The 18,135-nt window shown below is 48.6% G+C and overlaps 3 protein-coding genes across 5 annotated transcripts in view; all 3 read right to left on the minus strand.

Annotated features, from left to right (window-relative positions):
- Positions 1–847: 847 nt before the first annotated feature.
- Positions 848–2,335, minus strand: LOC122379572 (prismalin-14-like). Of its 2 annotated transcripts, none has more exons than XM_043361869.1 (3): positions 2,190–2,335; positions 1,766–1,896; positions 848–1,293 (listed from the first exon to the last, which is right to left on the minus strand). In XM_043361869.1, the coding sequence occupies exons 1-3, from the start codon at positions 2,196–2,198 to the stop codon at positions 1,161–1,163; spliced, it is 273 nt and encodes a 90-aa protein (XP_043217804.1). In that variant the 5' UTR covers positions 2,199–2,335; the 3' UTR covers positions 848–1,160. The 2 variants fall into 2 exon arrangements, with proteins under 2 accessions (XP_043217804.1, XP_043217803.1); XM_043361868.1 differs by having other exon boundaries at positions 848–1,296.
- A 2,604-nt stretch (positions 2,336–4,939) lies between these two features.
- On the minus strand, positions 4,940–9,854 carry LOC122379568. 2 transcript variants are annotated; one of them, XM_043361861.1, is made up of 9 exons: positions 9,668–9,854; positions 8,485–8,609; positions 8,176–8,212; positions 7,762–7,861; positions 7,093–7,212; positions 6,752–6,960; positions 6,153–6,234; positions 5,463–5,659; positions 4,940–5,250 (listed from the first exon to the last, which is right to left on the minus strand). In XM_043361861.1, exons 6-9 carry the CDS (start codon positions 6,895–6,897, stop codon positions 5,136–5,138), a joined length of 540 nt encoding a protein of 179 aa, XP_043217796.1. In that variant the 5' UTR covers positions 6,898–6,960; positions 7,093–7,212; positions 7,762–7,861; positions 8,176–8,212; positions 8,485–8,609; positions 9,668–9,854; the 3' UTR covers positions 4,940–5,135. The 2 variants fall into 2 exon arrangements, with proteins under 2 accessions (XP_043217796.1, XP_043217797.1); XM_043361862.1 differs by lacking the exons at positions 7,762–7,861; positions 8,176–8,212; positions 8,485–8,609; positions 9,668–9,854 and having other exon boundaries at positions 7,089–7,212.
- A 3,661-nt stretch (positions 9,855–13,515) lies between these two features.
- The window catches only part of LOC122379557 (palmitoyltransferase AKR1-like), a 65,137-nt gene continuing 60,517 nt past the window's right edge, over positions 13,516–18,135 (minus strand). The window contains exon 7 of the mRNA XM_043361844.1: positions 13,516–14,360. Within this exon, the coding sequence (XP_043217779.1) occupies positions 13,935–14,360 (426 nt within the window). The 3' untranslated portion in view covers positions 13,516–13,934. The remainder of the gene's footprint in view (positions 14,361–18,135) is intronic.

Consider the following 18,135-nt stretch of genomic DNA (forward strand, 5'->3'; position numbering starts at 1 on the left):
TCCATGTGGGTTTTGTTTACCCGCTCATTGCGGGCTGGCGGGTCGAAAAAGGGCACCTCTACTGGCAATCGTAAGCGCCTCGATGGGTCACAGTGACACTGAGACGGGGAAGTGCACGCATCGTTGTTAACTAGACCAAGGCAGTTCCCAGCCTCTTCTTCATCAGCCGTGGGTTAATGTGCAAGAGTTGCTGGGCTAAACTAATATTGTGCAAACATATATGTACGTATGGTATGTACTATGTAGGTAGGTATAACTGTAAACGTACCCACTACCCAGCCAGCGAGCAATTTGGTTTGGCTCAAGTCCGTTTTGGCCCGGCAACTCCGACATGCCAGATTTGGGCCGGTGTAAACGGAACGCCGTCGGAACCGGGGTTTTGGGTCGATATTTTTGGGTCGATATGTCGCCAAAATTGGGTCGATATGGCTTTATTCCGGCTAGCCAGTCTTTGCTGTAGCGCTCTGGAGTTGGTATGGTCTCGGACTGCCATGTTTGGCTCACGTCTGGCTCCCTGCCATGGCGTGCTACGGCCAGGTCCGCCTGGCGCCTGCCTCGTAGCTGCTCTGGCTTACTATGACTAAAGTAAGGTTTAGGTACAAGTTCGGCTGTGGTGCAGGCGAGATGCATGTGGGATCGTGTGTCAGCTCGAGTAGACCTCCAGAGCTTGCCCGTACTTCGGCCTGAGTAAGTACGGGAGTCAGCCAAAGTGAAAACCAGATACGGCCCAGACCAATTTTGCCCGCCTGGGTAAGTATGGGCAAATGCGTAGCATAAAGATACCGCGGTAAATGCCGTCAGCGGTTGCGAATTACATCCGAATGCACGAGTGGTAATAAGCACTGTATAGTGTATAGTTGTGCAGTACGTTTATTTGCAATTAAACAATTGACAATGTTCAACATCAAGCAACACGCAACCACTTATCGTGTACCGCTATACAAGTCTGGCCACAGCGGCGTAAACAAAACGGTAAGTGCGAACAGCAGCGGGACAAAATACGGTAGGCACCCGGTCAGCGATTACCACTCAGCCGCCGCACTCTGAGCTCCATCCAGACACTTTCTCTCGCCCGATGGATGACACGTCCCACACGGCCCACACGCCCGGCTTGTGAAAAGGCTGATATATGGCCGGGCAGGCCAGCTGCCGGCGAAGGTCTAGTAATAGCCGAAGTCGTCGTACGGTGAGCCGTAGCCCCCGTAACCGTAACGCCTCCCGTAGCCGTAGCCGTAGCCGTATCCTCGTCCGTAGCCGCGTCCGTAGCCGCGTCCGTATCCGTAGTTGTGGTACCTGCTAACAGTGACCCGCTATTCCGTAAAATTCTTATTCGGTTAAAACTGTTATGAGACATGCATAAGCACAAAACGCTCGATAAGGATTATGAAAATCAAGGGTTAGAGGGGGACGAGGGTTTTAGCTTCTTACTAATGTATCTAAAGCATAAAAAACACTACCTGATAAGAAGTTACAAATATTGTACAGTATTGGTAAACATTGACAGACATCAGCCCTAATAAAATTATAAAGGCGTCGCGTGAACTGCCAATTTTTTTCTCCACCGTGTCTCGTATTTAAGATCTAATATACGACCCCGGTCGGATAGGGTCGTCAGTCAGGTGGGGCCGGTCGTGTCGGCCGGCCGGTCGGCGTTGGGCCGGTCGGCCGGTCGGGGCGGGGACGGTCGTCAGTCAGGTGGGGCCGGTCGGCCGGTCGGGGTGTCCTCGGCCGGTCGGGTAGGGCCGGTCGTCGGTGGGCCGCTGACCTGGGTCGGTAGTAGCGCGGCCTGAAGAACAGCTCGGCACCCTGCAGGTCACCGTCGGCTGTGTCGGCAGGAGCGTCCATTGGAGCCGCGGCACACACGGCCGACAGCGCTAGCACGAGCAGCACAACACTCTGCGGCGTGGCGACACGGTCAATACCTTCACCAGGGCAGAGAAGTGCCGCACAGCAGTAAACTGACGCGTCAAGTAAAGCACATCGAGTATGAAGTGTGAGGATCGAGAACACAGCACGTGAAGTCAGTTATTTTGATCGTTGAGAGACGCCAGAATAGTGATTCACAGCATGAAACTCCTTCACAAAAGAAATAAACTTAAAACTTTGCATCATGCGCAAATGACATGCTTCTATAGAATTCGAATGGAAATCAAATATTTAGCCATTTTCAAGTTAACGGTCTCACTTACAAGCTTCATGTCGATCACAACTTGCAGCGAGTCTCCAATCAGATGGTTTGCGCGTTCCAGCGAGACTCGGCTACTTATATACCTTCCGAATTCCGTGCCAGTCAACCGGTTGGAAATCGTGTTTGTATGCGTATAGTGCGTGTGTATTCCCTGCGCTTGTGGTGGCCCTTCTATTTCAAGCACGAGGACGGGGTCCTCTCGGGCAGGGATTGCACAAGCTGCACGATAATCTCGAGAGTCCGACAGGGGCACAGCGTGATCTCGGAAATACCGGCAGCAAAACACGTGGACCGGATGTGCGAGCCGATCAAAATAGCCAGAGATGCTCGCCAGCGGTGTCCTCCGGACCGCGGCAGTCGGCGGCCGATGATTCGTCAGTGTCGATACAAGATCAATGAGGGGTGGAGAGAACGGGATATTTTCATTGTTCCCTTGTTTGGGAGATGGTAAGGTTTGTTGAAGGATCGAGAAATTATATATAAAAAAAATCAGAAATAAGCTGCCAAACTTAAATTTAATGTGGACTTGGATTCCTAAGCATAATATTGAACGTTACTTTAACCCGCGCCCCGTAGGGGGGGGGGCCGAAACGGCCCCTCCCTGTCCTTTTCGGTCGATATCTCCTAAACGGCTGGAGATATCGCCACCAAACTTTCAGGACCCCTCCGGGCATCAATTTTACACATTGTGACCAAAAATTTTTCCAGAGGCTATGATAGGTTGGCCACAAATGACGTCAGAGTGACGTCATGTTCTGTCATTTTCGACCGAAAAAAGACCTTCGCGAGAAGACCTGTCCGGACTACAGCTTTGAAGATACAGAAAAATGATCAAGACATAAAAAGTGTAGAAGTGACAGGGCTACAAAACTGCTATCTCGAATTTTTGAAATTTTTGAGTTTTGACCCCCAAAAATCAAAAAAGCATTTTTTTGGATATATTCGCCAAAAAATCCAAAAGTTTTTTGAGTTTCGAAAAAACCGGAATATATGTGATAGTGCCTACCGTCTTCTATCTACATACCAAATTTCAGATCGATACCTCGTTTTTTGGCCAAGTTATAGCGAAAAAACTGTTCAAAAATGATGACGTCAAATTTTCAAACTCAATTTTTGGCAATTCTAGAACTCGTAGAGCAAAACGAAGACCACCATTAGACTCCCCGTGACGAGCTGCATCGAATCGATACCCATTTTATGCAAAAATATCAACTTTGAAATTTGACCTTATTTGACCTGACCTTGACCTGACCTTCACAAAAACGTGACCTAGGCTGGCCCCAAAGGCTGCCTAACCCACATAATCGCATTTGTCATGTAAAATGGACCATAAAACATGTATCACACGACACATTCATATTGTGACCCCCGGTGACCTGACCTCGCTGTGACCTGACCTGGTATCAGTGACCTCAGATAGCAAAGTATGTGTTTGACGAACAATGTACCATCGATGGTTTTCAATAAATTACCAATTTACTCGCTTTCACAGCACATTTCTTGAATTGCCTGTGAACGGTGAAAATCTGACCTTTGACCTGACCTGTGACGTCATCGGTTTGACCTAGGTCAATGAAATTTGGTCACAAGGTAGTTCCCGGGTGGGGCTATCGAACGCCGTTTGAATTTTGAAAATCGGCCGGTAACTTTCCGAGATCTTAGGGGGGGGCCGAAACGGCCCCTCCCCTACGGGTGGTAGGGTCCGCCGGTAGCCCTACGGGGCGCGGGTTAAGCTATACATATCAAAAGCCGAAACAAACTAAAAGTAGGGAAAAACAGTTGTATTTGTCGAGCGAGAAGCTCACCCTATAACAGCTCCTACGTTTAATGCATAAGGCATATTATGTAAACATCCTTAAAGGGACCCTCCCACCTTCAAAAAAGTTTATGAATTGGCATGAAAGTGATGTCGCTCGGTTCAGAAAGAGCGAAAACGAATATCTACCAAAATTCATCGAAAAATATTCACCGGTTTTCAAGATATTAGACTTTTACTTTTGTTTACTTTTTGGGATCTCCGCTGTTCCTAGCGACTTTATTTAAAAGTGCGGCATTTGTTGCGCGCAACGCAGCATATACCACGCGTGCTGCAAAACGTTTTAGTCAAACGTTTAAAAATCGTTAGATATCTGCGCTGACGTCACACATTCAGAGGGGTATTCCTATGCATTAGCCCCTCTGAATCAAAATGCTGCAATTTTGAAATTCAATATTTCCGATTTAAGGCATTTCTCGATGTTGTGAGTGCCGAAACCGGTAATTGTGAGCCAGGGACCCCATTTTGGCTATCTCAACTCAAATCAGAGGTGGGTGGGAGGGTTAAGGTGGGAGGGTCCCTTTAAAACCAGGGATGCGGAGCCGTGAAAAGTTCAGACGGCTCCGGCTCCGGCTCCGGGTGAAATGTCATGGCGGCTCTGGCTCCGATTAAATGGTCCGGCTCCGCCGGCTCCGGCTTCGGCTCCGACTCAGTACATCCCCTATGCGCAGGGATGCGGAGCCGTGGAAATTTCAGACAGCTCCGGCTCCGGCTCCGGCTTCGGAGAAAAAAACGGCTCCGGCTCCGGGTGAAATCTCATGGCGGCTCCGACTCCGGCTCCGGCTCCGGGCAAAATGTGCCGGCTCCGGCGGCTCCGGCTCCGGTTCCGGCTCCGGCTCCGTACCCCTGCTTAAAACAGATCTAACAAAGGTTCATTATAGCCTATAGGTGCTTACAACATGACAAAGTTATCAGCTCCATCCACATGTAGGGGGTCACTGCTCAATCTTTATTGTCACGCTAAAAACACGATTTACTTAATAGGCATATGGTTTTCAACCATCTATTTACATGCGGGTAAAATTGAAGCGAAATTATGGGTAAAAAAATCCACTTGTTTTCGTTCGCGATCTTCTGTCTTCTGTACTGCATATGTGTCATTGCTGGCGGCTGGCGCAGACAGCTACATGCTCATGGATGAAGTCGCCGAAACAGCAGGTCGAGGGCCCTGGCCGAGCCGTCCATACAAGAAGTGAGTGACATGCCGAGTAGAAGGCTGAGTGCGCCTCCCACCTCTCCAAATAGCCTGCCGGACAGACAGCGGAGTCAGAACCGACTTACGTCCTCTACACTACCACCTTCGGCATCTTATTAATGCAGTGCTGTCATGTCGCATTACAAATAACTGCCCGCTATAAGGAATCTAGTTGAATTGGATAATACCATCTTATATCATTGACGGCCGCCAATAAACTGAGAGAGGCCTGCCCGATGCGAGAGATCGTTGCCGGTACTGACGTGAAGGAGTCGTAGACGAGTTTCTCGCGCGTCAGCTGGTAGAAGGTGTCGCGGAACGAGAGGGTGAGCACGGAGAGCTGGTGGCGCGCCAGCACCGGACGCTCGGTGCGCGAGAACGGCGTGAAGTGGAAAAAGTTGAGGCGGCACGGCTGCGGGCACTGCCGCTGACAGTCGGTGTCACGCAGCAGAGCAGAGTCCTGCGGGCAGGGCAGACTTATGTGGCTAATAGTCGTAGTAAAGAAAAAGATGCTTAATAATTATACACAGGTAGATATTAATTCGTATAGCGCACTTTATCTTTGCCGTATAAGTCATATACAGTGCGCTGCAGTCATCAGGCACGCAAAAGCATGCATGTTTAATTGGATGGCTATGCTATTGGCCCGTACCAAGTGCCATGCATTTAACCTTCAAATAAGCACAAATGGCAGTTCAGTGACCATCTTCACAGAATAATCGATTCACATTTATTATTCTTACTAATGAAACGTACCATTTATAGCAAGCTAGTGAATTGTGATGTTGCTATGCCGAGTCAGCTGAGAAATATCTCGGAGTGAGTTCTCTGAGAGCATGTGCGGCGGTTTTCCGGCCGCAGTGACGGCGGGCCGTCCCACAGTAGCAGATGCGCGCGTCCACAGGTGCCCTGCCGCACCCGGCCACTCCCCACGGCGGTCTGCGCTGACTCACCTGCTCGTCAACGTAGCTGGCCATTGTGTAGGCCTGGTCCGGGTCCTGGCAGGTGCTCCCCTCGTCCAGAAACCAATCCAGGCTGACGACATGAGACGCATGAACTTACAGAACACATCGCTCAGTGGCGAATCACAGCTACTGGAATCGTAGCGACGTGGGAAACAAATGAATCAAACGGCTTCAGTTCGTTCAACAAGTCCAGAAAATGTTCGTGTTCACTGGTTTACAGTTGTTAGCTATAGTCAAGAGTTGTACTTTCCTCGGGGAAATACACGATCTCACACATTCGAAGATACCTATAAGCTAAAAATTTGCCCATTAGCAGCTGTGGTCATGACTTTCATTTACAAACAGCTGCGCATAGCCTGTTCCACCTATCACATGGTTGTATCACTAGAGTCGGACCAGATGTAGCATGCCTACGTCACCCATCGCCAGTACGTCATTCACCGACATGCGTGAAGCCCACTGCCCAGTGACTGAGATCGAAAGCGACTGACCTCAGCTTACCACGACAGGAGCCAACACACCTTTACCTGACAGAGCTGCCCCGCACTCCACCCATTAATCTGTGTCTCCATTGGTGTCCAGCCTACCCGCAGCTGTAGTTGAGAGCCCGCCGGACCGCGCGCCCGAAGCAGCGGTTCAGACAGCTGCGCTGGTGGTATCCTGCGTCGTCACGGCACCGCTGCTGGTAGCCGTTGAGCCAGAGTCTTGGGCGCACGTTCAGCTCCACCTTCATCAGCGAGCCGAAGGGCACCTCCACGTTATTCTGGCCGTGCACGAAGAACGGCGTCCAGGCCTCCTGTGGGACCGGCGCGGGAGGTGTCGGTGGTACTATTACTATAGTCTGGCAAACCTAAGAAAGAATGGAGTTAAAAGGTCACTAATCTTACTGCATATTTGTAATAAATCATTGCAAAGAATACGTACTTACACCATCTGAAGAATCGTGCAAGTAAATGTTTAATTTTCCTTTTCTCTTGTCACCATCTGCAAATCTAAGATTGAAGAAATAACCATTAAATTTGATATGTCGTCCACCACGTAGGTATTTCTGAAACAACGAAGTGTATCGGTTCAGTTAACCCGCGCACCGACGGGGGGGGGCGGATACCTGCCTTCCCCCACCGCACCCCCCCCCCCCGATATCTCGAGAACGAAGCAAGCTAGCGACAAACGGCAAAAGGCATGGGATACAGACGGACAAGGTCTACAATTTTTACAGAATTTATGTTCAGTTCAGGTCAAAAATGACATCACAGGGGTAAAAAAGTCCAAATGTCGGCGCTACATATATAAAAAGAGTGAAGAGATATATGCGCTACATATGTGAAGAGAGCTTTTCACGAATAAGCGTCGAAGTGGCCAAGCTAGACACACATATATATATATATATATATATATATATATATATATATATATATATATATATATGTGTGTATACTGCGAGTACAATTAATTGCATAGGTAGGTATATTTCATAGGCATTATAGGTATGTTTACTCTGGGCATTATGGCATTATGATTATTTGTTTCATTTCCTCCTCACTAGCATGCTTACTCTGTCTACTTCTTTCCCTCTCCCCTTGTCTTCGCTACTCACGAGGGTAGGCGGTGTGGCACACTCTGTCCAGTTCCCTGATCATGCTCCACCGCACCGTTTCATCGTGGTCGGCAGCGCATGGCTTCGTCGAAATTCGACACTAAGAAAAAAGTCACAAAATGCTCAATATGTTGAAAATTGGGTCGTTGTGAATTATAGTTCATTCAAAGGCGACATCGAGCTCTACGATGAAAAAAGAAGAATATTCCTTGACGAATTTCCTTCGCTTCAATAGTCAGAACTCAGAAGTGACCGTTTTGACTAATGTCTGCAATCGCTTCCAAGTTCCAGCTAAATCAGGAATGAGGCGCCGAATTCGGAATGTTTGAGCACTTGACATCCCAGGCTCATTCCAGCATTTAATGGAAAGCGTAAAGTTATTTGATGTGCCAGTCGCAGTCACGCGGTACTCACATCTGTGATAAAGTCAGATCTTTTGTGGGGTATGGAGCTGAAAATAATCACACACGTCAGAGGACAGAAAACATCAATTTTAATGTTCACATTTGCATGATTGCTTGCTACATGACGCCATATATCGAATATCCTATAACGGACGAATTTAGTCAACGAATTTGGAGTCAAGTAAACACATCATAAACCAAATGATAAAAATCGGAACAATGGCATTACGTAAAAAATGCAGGGTATGTAGTTACATGTTGCATGCAACACATATACCAAACACTATTATGACTCTACAGCTGCAGCAGTGATGCTCACCTATTAAAGTCAATAGCTGTACACAATGTGACGGCAGGCAGCAGGAACCCTTCCTCGCCGAAACGACGCCACTCGAGAGATAACAAAGTGCTACTGCCGAGGTATTTGGAAACGTTCGCATGGATCTGAAAATAAATAAGAGTCTGAATGCATCTCCCTAGGCCTATACCTATAGACATGTATGTACCTAACAGGATGATGAGTCTGATTTCCCCATTTACATAATTGTAAGATAATCATTTATTCTGGATTTTTTTATTCAGACGTCAAAGCCTTGCTCTAGTAGCAAAATAGACATTTTATGTGCTATATCGCTTTATCGTTTGCTGTGTTGAATGATCACATATTTTCCCACGTATTTTAGCGATGACATCCTTGCATACGTTTCAATGCTGAATTCCAGTCCCACGCGAAGTGAGCGGAAATTAGAAGAGTCATATAATTAATGGATGATCGTTTCCATAGTCCATATTCATCGATTACACATAACTACTTATAAATTTCACTAAAACCAGAGTGACATTTACCTGTTCTGCCCAGCCCGTTTCCTTTAATCCCGTGTTGTGGTACCTGGCAGTGCAAAGCGACAGCGGCTCAAGGCACGGCAGGGGTGCTGACCACTCACCTCCAGCTGGCATAACTCTGATCTGGGAAACCGAGCCCCTTCACTTCGCGGCCTGAATGGGCATGGCTCGCTGGGCCAGAAGGCGCGTCATTCAGTTCACGATCTATTGTCCTCGGCAGCATTGCAGGTAACAGGAAAGACGCGTAACTGTGGGAGCCCATCAGTCTCCAGAGTCTTTTTGCAGTTAACATGTCGTGCCGGAAGCCAGGAGTCATCCGAGCCAGGCAGTCTGCCGCGGCGCAGTGCCCACGATCGCGGACTTTCCACCGTAAACGAATGAAGACGAGCGTTATCCACCTTTACGGATATGAATGAGCTTTTTCTGTATTTAGTTCTGCTTTAGGATTTAGGACAAGTTGATTTATTAGGCGAAACATGGGTTCATCGAAATAAGTGGTGGTTACGAATCTGAAATATCCGGAAAGTGTGTGTTGCGGCACAGTATTTGAAGCAAACGTGCGTCCCGGTGCATCTAACATAAACACAAACACAGCGCGTATAAGCAAACGATCAGACAGAAAGACGAGGGTAAATTGAGACACTCGGCGGACCACTCACCTGAGCTCCAAGCAATGAGAGGCACGCAATCAAGATGGAAAGGCGGAAAAGGGCTTCGAAAATAATCGTCAGACGGCTGGGTGAAGTCTGCTCCTGACCTTGTGGCATAACTCGCACTTCTGAAGGTACAATACTCCGTGGGGGAGCCATTCTCAGGTGATCGTCCTCAGGTTTAGGGGTCTTGCTGTTCCTTTAAATGCCTGGACGATAATTTTTGTTTCTTAGTCTACAGTCAAATGCTTTGCCTTTCAGCTGTTCTCCGTCAAGTTGCCCGTCTTTTCGTTCGTTTATCAGCCATCCGTTAATTTCTGTCAGAAGGTATTTAGCTTTCCGCTGCAGTCACTGCTTCAGTCACGGGGACGAGACGGTCAGCTCGCTCCTTCTTTTATCCTCCCATTCATGAGCTGATCGTCCGTTCACTGTCTGTCAGTCCGTGACTACGTGCCGTCCTTCGTCCGTCCACTGTATGTCCGTCCATCCACTGTTCGTCCGTCCAGTCCCGGCCCGTCCGGCCCGTCAGTCCGTTCACTGTATGTCCGTCCCGGTCCGTCAGTCCGTCCGTGCCGTCCCGGCCCGGCCGCACGCACTGCTCCGCTCGTGTGCCTCTCACCGCTGGGTTTTCCAGAGGCCGGACGGGTGGGTGGTGGCCGGTGGGCGCACCCCTCCGACCGGCCGGCAGGGACGGGCATCGATCAACCGGCACCGCGTGTCGTCCCAGCGACAGCCAGCCATTGTCTGCGCGCGTGGCAGGTGCGCGGGGCACTGGGACGTTCCCATGGAACTGGTGACGTGGCTGCACCGTCGGCCGTCAGAGCCGCCGGCGTCCCTATTCAAACTCAGTCGCCGACTGCCGCCGCTCGCGTCCCTTTGGTCCACAACAGCCATTCAAAGGAGCGTTGATAAACGATGGGACGTAGGCCAGCGGCCTCGCGCGGATCTTGCCGATAATGTACGGCTTCATCGAATGTCCATCCTTGTCCAAATGGTTAATTGCTGAAGACTTCATGAGTTCCCGCCTGTGAATCGCGCTGTAGGTCCCGATCGCTAGCAACACTAATGCACAAAACTCTAGGTACAGCATACATATTGCTGCAGGGCATTTTGCGGCCGAAGGATTTGTCACTAGGGGATAAATGATTAGCTATCTATTTGATTATAGCGATATTCGTAGCTCGGAAGGGCCTTAGCACGATACAACTTTCGGATTATTTCTTTTCTCGCCAGTATCCACCCCTACGATGACATTTGCATTGGTCCGGATACGGTAGGTATATGTTAAACGTTACACTAGAGTGGACATGAATAAAAACGTCATGGCCAGGTGTATGCTGACTAGTTTATTCTCAGCGTCAGTCAGGGGCTCAGGTGGGCGGCGGATTTCGTCGAGCAGTTTTCGCAGCACTGTGCGGATCGAGGCGAGGGGCGGATGTGGACGGGAAGGAAGTAGGATGGCCTTCCGAAAACCCAACACGTTTCGATTGAGGCAAGCGAGCACTTAGACCACGCTTCCGCTCTGGAACCAGGAGTGGCAGGATGGTTTCTGCCTACCGCCTAATTACATCTGTCAAACAACTTCCTTCGTCAGAATCCAAGCACACGCGGCCGTTATGAAGGAGTTGTCAGAACCACTGCACTGCATATTTTCCCTTGGTCTACCGCAGCGTTGGACTAATGGATAACCTAGTTGTTTTAGCTTTTTGCCGTGTCTGTCCCAGCCAGGTGTTCGGGAGCCGACAGAGGAACACCAGCTGGAAAACGTCACAGGCGTCACAGCCATTCGGCGGAGAATACACGCCCACGGTCGTCAGTCAGGGACCGACAGTCACACAGCCGTCAGACGCAATGGCACACCCGCCCCTGTCCGCGGTGACTGCGGCGGTCAACTGCCATTCAGCCGCCCCAAGCCACCGAGACCGCAGGGAGTCCATATATGAATAAAAATACCGAGGATCATTAACGACAGAGAGTGCTCGAGAGTCTTAAGATAATCCACCCGACCCCTAGTCCAGTTCATTGGCACAAATCATAAACCATGGAGGGGTCGGAGTATATTACGGGAGTATAGTCCATAAACTGGTCTCTGCTGGCCGCTGGGCGGCCGGCCGTGATCGGGAGACGACACGACAAACTATAACTACATATTGAGCAATCATTGCTTCAAACCATTAAAAACACTCCCGAAACGCATCGAGGTGTCATAGTCATGGGAGAGGGGTGTACAGCTGAGCCCTAGACGGCGGTCGGGAGCGGTTACAACCGGCGAGGACAAGGGACTGACGCCTCCCGGCAGACCAGCCGTGCAGAGCTAGCAGAGCCACCGGGACCGACTCCCCGTACCGCCGCGCCGGTCACTGCGCCCACTGCGCCGCAGCAACACACGCAGCACAGCGCCACCGACAGCCCATCCGTCCCACTCGGCAGGGATTACTGTCAGCTCACAACCCAGCCGGATACCTACCGGGGCGGCGGCGCTCAGAGCTTTACCGGACGTTTTTCGCTACCGAGTGGCTCTCACCGCCCCCTCTCAGTTAACACCGTTTCACGCGTGTCTATCGAAGCGCAATCACACGGTACAGCAGAAGCTTGGTGAGTGGCGACTACTTCTTCTATGTTCTCTGAACTCTGAACTCCCTGAGTACTAAACTGAGCTCTGAGAAGACAGCCGATGATCCCTTGGAGGCGCGAAATCGACCCAGGAAAGAATAGCAGGGTCGAGAATAGGGCGATCTATGGACTGGACTCGGGAGGATAGAAGGGATCAACTTGGGAGAGAATAGGACACTCCCTGCCCCCTGGTCTTGGGAACCTCTCGAAGACCATGATGGTCTCTGGACCCCTGGAGACAGGATCCTTGATGGTCTTAGAGCTAGGTGTCATCCACCGGTCGACTGAAGAACAGCTATTTGCATACCTTAACACAGGGCAGCTCTCGTAATTTGAAAGAATGCGTATTAAGTGGTTTGAACCCACCGACTGGTTCATGGTCGCATAAAGTGTGAAGCGATTTCACATTTTATTTATTTCATTTCACGTTAACACCAACCGGAATGGTGAATAGCGCTAAAATCGACTGAGCATAAGGCGATTAAATGTGCGAGACATCACACCACTATGTTATCTTCGTACTTTTACATGGCGTGATGATTGCATTCACGATATCGAATAGAAGTAGTTAATAATACCATGTGAACATCTGAACATGCAAACACACGACAGACAAGTTGACAGTTGGCAGTGCTAGTTGAATTTCTGTCCCGAGTGACTCATGCAAAATCAAACATGTTGAACTATGTTCACACCAGAAGTATCACAGACGGTTACTGAAAGTGACGACAACATGGCACATCAATGATCCACAATAGCAAAGGCACAATGATTAGCATGCTAATACTGCAATGTCCATAGCAAGTCCATAGTACAACAGCAACGAGTGCGTAGGTTTCTAAGCGCTTAAAGTTCATCAGTTGCAGATCGAAGCAACAGGCAGTGTACGTAAACTTTACAACTTTCTTCAAGGAGCCTCATTATGTGATGCGACATGTTTGAAACACTGCTGTCGAACGATTCATATGAATAAATCAAAAAGCTTTCCACTTTGTCGAGGGTAGGGCGCTCGGGCCGCATTGATCCCGACGTCATTACACCCAATTGCATTTCACTACACTTGATAGAACACAGTTAAAAAAAAAGCAGCTGTCAGGCAGCTTTTGCTAAAATGTCCAAGAACTCAAGTTTGCTTTTCTAATTTAAAAACATAATTCTAACAAATAGTGTTTTTACTTTTAAACAAAAAAAAAAATCGGTTGTGCCGATGGTGGAACTGGAAAAAATGTGCAAGAAGGTTAAAAAACGCAAACAAGACACTATCGACATATAAAAACTGAAATGCATGCATAAGCTATACAAACGCCTAAAATACCTCTATATCAATGCAGGTGTTCATACTTCAGGTGAAAGAAGCTCTAATTAATATTTATAAGAATAATAATCCTGATTTGCCCGGAAATTCGATCACAAATTAATCACAATTCAGTGATGGCAGGCACGCGATCGACATACAATACCAACATAAAACACGTCACGTGTTAACAATGACTGTCATTTACATTCCATCCTCCTGAAATGCTAGAGAGGGAAACTGATCGGCCCACAATCACGAGCGGTTGCCGTCACCCGGCAAGCACTTGCACAGTCAATGACGTGCATCGATCACATCACATCACAGACGTATCACACCACATCCATCAACGACAGCGCGTGGGCGGCATCAGCATTGCATGAAGTCGCGGCGGGCCGGTGCCAAAGTGCCGCCAGCCACGAACCGTGCCATCTGCGCCAGTTTCCGGTAGCCGGCGCCCGGCAGCGCGCGCCACAGGTAGGTCAGCTCGTGCGAGAGCAGCGAGCGCAGCAGCAGCAGCGCCGCCGCGTGGCCGAGCACGCAGGTGCCCATGTAGATGTCGCAGCCGGCGAGCCGCGGCGGCCAGCGGCCGACCACCGGCTCCGTCCGCACCAGGTAGGTCCACGCGTGGCCGAGGAAGGTGAGGCAGCCGACGGTTCCCGCCAGCAGGCAGCGCAGATAGACGCGCCGGTTGGCCGCCGCCACACAGTTGATGATGTACAGACAGTGGTGGTCGTAGTCGCGGACGCAGCGGGCGCACAGCCGACAGTGCTGGTCCGGCATCGCCAGCACCACCTGCCGGTCACAGGCGACGGTCACAGCAGCGGGTCACAAACACAGGTCACAGTTGAGGGTCACAGCCGTGAGTCACAAAACATGTCACAATAGAGGGCCAGGGCGTAACTTCACAGATACACGGCACAGTCCCAAGTTACCGCTCCCGGTCAAAGTTGCAGTTAGAGCTGAGAGTGGCAGCTGCAGTCAGAAATCTCGTCGCACGGGCCACAGATGCAGTGAGGGCCAGAAGTCACAGGAGCTGTAACAAATATAAATAGCACGGCTGCACGTTTCAACTCTAGAAAATGGCTGCAATAGGTCACATCTAGCGGCTACACTTCATTTATTCGAATAACAAATCAATATGAACATGTTGCATTGGTCGGCAGCCGGAGACTGCGTTGTGTCAAGGTCAGTGGTAAAACTCGGTGAGAACATCATGATTGCTCTTGAGGGATTATGCCACGCCTTTGGGAGTTTTTGAAGCAAGCCTGAAGTATTTTCCGATGGGATTACCAATTTCAGTCGCTAAATCCGCTGTCACTTCAGCGCAGGATACCTATCGACTTGCGTAGGCGATACCAGTGATTAGAACGAAATGTTAATGATATAACGAGTTCAGGAACGCATAAAACATCAACAATATTAACGGAAAAGATGGGCGGATCACCCTGAAGCCGGGCAAAACGGCCTGCTCTGGAGAGAGACGGCCATTTTTCGGCCACTCAAGGCTGGCAGCCGGTCATTTTTGCCGCGTGGGCGCGTCAGAGCGCGTGCGTCTCTGCCGGAATGGGGCCCGGTGTTAGTGGTACCGTGTCAGGCGGTGTCACCGGCGCCTGAGTCAGCCGCGTCCTCCGTCCCAGGCGCCGACCAGAGCCAACCGCTCGGGTGCAGGCACCAGCGCCGGGCAACAACGAGTGCCACAGGAAACCCGCAGAATTGTACCGGGAGTGCAACATGGCCATAACTAATAATGACCCATAAAATAACATATCGGCCTTCGGACGGACGCGACCTCCGAAACGCGTCATGCCACAGTATTCCAGACAAACTACTGCATAACGGAACTATGAATGCATCCCTATGTAGAAATGAATGACTTTGTTCATATGAAGACGTGCAGTTTTGATGAAGATATTTCAAAATATTCGTTGCAGATATTCGTTACAGGAAATCAGAACTGTGCGTCGAATTGTCGGCAGCGAGAGCCCGATTTTGAAGTTTTGACATCCCATAATAAATCAACCCTCGCCGGACCTATTGGCTTTTTATTTATCGATGGGGGTTGGTACGACCCCCTCGCCATTTTGCTTCTAATGAAGCAAGAGCTCCGTGGAAAAAAAAACGAACATGAGCGCCGTTACGAGACGCAGCGATTGATATCCGATCTTGAAGTCTCCAGGTCAGCTCGGCTTTTGGCAAATAACTTCGCAAAAAATGGCCGCAGAGCCGCCATTTTAGCAGCATCGTATTCGCCTTGCGCAGGCACGTCGAACGGTATAGGTACTTATTGTTCAGGTGAGGTTAACGTAAGGTGTTGACCTGGGGTTAATGTCAGGTCAGAGCCCCTCAGGTCACGAAGCTGGTCGAGAAGGTCATATCGCATAGCATTCGATTCGGCAGGTCTTCCCGAGTCCATTGGTGACTTTCCCGACTCACTAGCTCAATTTGATCGAGAGTTATTGACGAAAAACTCTATGGCCCTAGTGACGTCACCTAAATGACGTCGCGCAAAGTAAGCAATGCAAAAGTGAAACATTGAACCTTGCAAGGAGTGTATGAAAGCACGATTTCATATGCTTGAGATAGTTTTAGATCATTTTCGGCGCCAAAATAACAGTTTCTACGAGTAAATTTCCCAATTAACTTACGAGCCATTAACTAACAATTAACCCGCGCCCCACGGGGGGATATTCATAGCCCCCCTCCCATTTTTCTGCAATAACTTCCAAACCGCTTGACGTATCGACGCCAAACTTTCAGTACCTTCGGCTGCATCAATTTGACACCTTGTGTCAAATTATGAACTTCGTAGCTACCATAGGTCGGCCGGAAATGACGTCAGAGTGACGTCATTTGACGTCATGTTCGGCCAATTTCGACGCTCCCAAGAGCTCAGTTTTAAGATAGATCGAATTTCTTTGCATGAGAGGGCTCAGAATAAACTGCGCTATCAATCTGCTATCTCATATTTTCAAAATTTCGAAAATTTTGAAAATTAATTAAAATAAAATTCAAAATTTATATTTTTATATTTTCCCATTTTTTACTTTTCGAAAAAAACGGAATATATGTGATAGAAAACATGCTTATGACTTACTCTAGCAAGTTTTAGCTAAATATCTTCCAAAATGGCCAAGTTATACGCATTATTGCAAAAAATTCACGATTATTAATTTTTCAAATCAATTTTCAGTACGTTTCTGACATCGTACACCAATATAAATAGCACCATCGTGTTTCTTAGCTCAAACTGCATCCGATAGACATATTTTTTGTAGAAAAATTTCAACTTTGAAATTTGACCTTTTTTGACCTGAAAGTGACCTGACCTCAGCTATATTCAGATGAAAATGGCCTCAAATGACACAGGCGACACCGAATTCGAAATATATGGCTTAAATGGACCATAAAACATGTGTCACATAACCGACTTATGACATAAGATTTCCGTGACCTATGATGAACTGACCCTGACCTGAAAATCAAAGTACAAGTTTGGTACCCTCAAGGTATCTGAAGCATCTGTTTACGAGTGTGTAAACCAAAAATTAGCCTGATCTGACTTGTAAGACGGCAGCCAGAGCCCAAAAAGTGAACAAGCCAAATATCGATAAATTTTACTTTGACCTGACCTGTGACGTCATCGGTGACCTCGAGGTCAATGAAAGTTTGAACTTTGACGATCGGCCCAGTAGTTTCGGAGTTAGGAGGGGGGGCTATGAATAGCCCCCCCCCCCGTGTTAAGGTCTAGCTACACTATGCGGGATCCTACGTCCGTGATCTGCGAGTTTGCGGGTTTTGCAGAAAATCGGTACGCAGGTCAAGCTCAGCTGATAGGAAATACACAGGGTCGGCTACACTGGGGTCAGCAGATTCAGTCAAGGAAATCCCGGACGTTCAGCACAGGAAATGCCGGATAGTCAGGACGGTCAGGATGTTCCGTACCGATATAAAGTTCAGAGCTACGAACTTTTTTGCAGAATCTGCGAGATTGCGTGATATGAGACAGTTGTTGGCGCACTTGGTGGCGCACCGTATGAATCCAAGTGACGTAATTGATAATTGTTTCTTTAATTTTCATGTGTTTGTGATGTTTTATTAACAAAATAAACTAATTATCAATCAAATAGTATAGAAGATAGCAAAATTAAGCGTTTGTTGCGAAACCATTTAATATTGGTTATTATGACGTCAGCATACAATAATTTACGGATATTCTGGAAAAACGCAGAAACCGATGTCAAGGGAGTCTCGCAATCACGGATCTGCAGATCACGCACGTAGGTAATTTCCTGGACGGTCACGCGTAGTGTACATAGCTCAGCCTTTATACACAGACCCCAGTGGGGCGCGGGTTAATTAACAATTAATTAACTTTAACAATTACTTAATTCGTATAATGGTGCGGTCACTTGATCGACCTGACCTCATGCGACCTTAAGGAAAATCCGAGATATAAAAGTTGTCAGACTTCTGGAGGATACTTCTTAAAACCCGTAAGTTTCATTTCCTTCTGAAAGTTCCTCTGGCGCTGAGGGCGTTGCGAAGTTGCGTTGCGATACCTGGGGAC

This window comes from Amphibalanus amphitrite, unplaced genomic scaffold (assembly GCF_019059575.1).
Source record: "Amphibalanus amphitrite isolate SeventyFive unplaced genomic scaffold, NRLGWU_Aamphi_draft 000080F_arrow, whole genome shotgun sequence".
NCBI lineage: Eukaryota > Metazoa > Arthropoda > Thecostraca > Balanomorpha > Balanidae > Amphibalanus > Amphibalanus amphitrite.

Coding starts and splice junctions, on each gene's coding strand:
- LOC122379572 (XM_043361868.1), bottom strand. Junction 1,297..1,765: donor CCGCGCTACTACCGACCCAG/GTCAGCGGCCCA, acceptor GGTCACTGTTAG/CAGGTACCACAACTACGGAT.
- LOC122379568 (XM_043361861.1), bottom strand. CDS start 6,897: ATGAAGGTGGAGCTGAACGTGCGCCCAAGACTCTGGCTCAACGGCTAC. Junction 6,235..6,751: donor GCTCTCAACTACAGCTGCGG/GTAGGCTGGACA, acceptor TCATGTCGTCAG/CCTGGATTGGTTTCTGGACG. Junction 5,660..6,152: donor CCAGCTACGTTGACGAGCAG/GTGAGTCAGCGC, acceptor CCCTGCCCGCAG/GACTCTGCTCTGCTGCGTGA.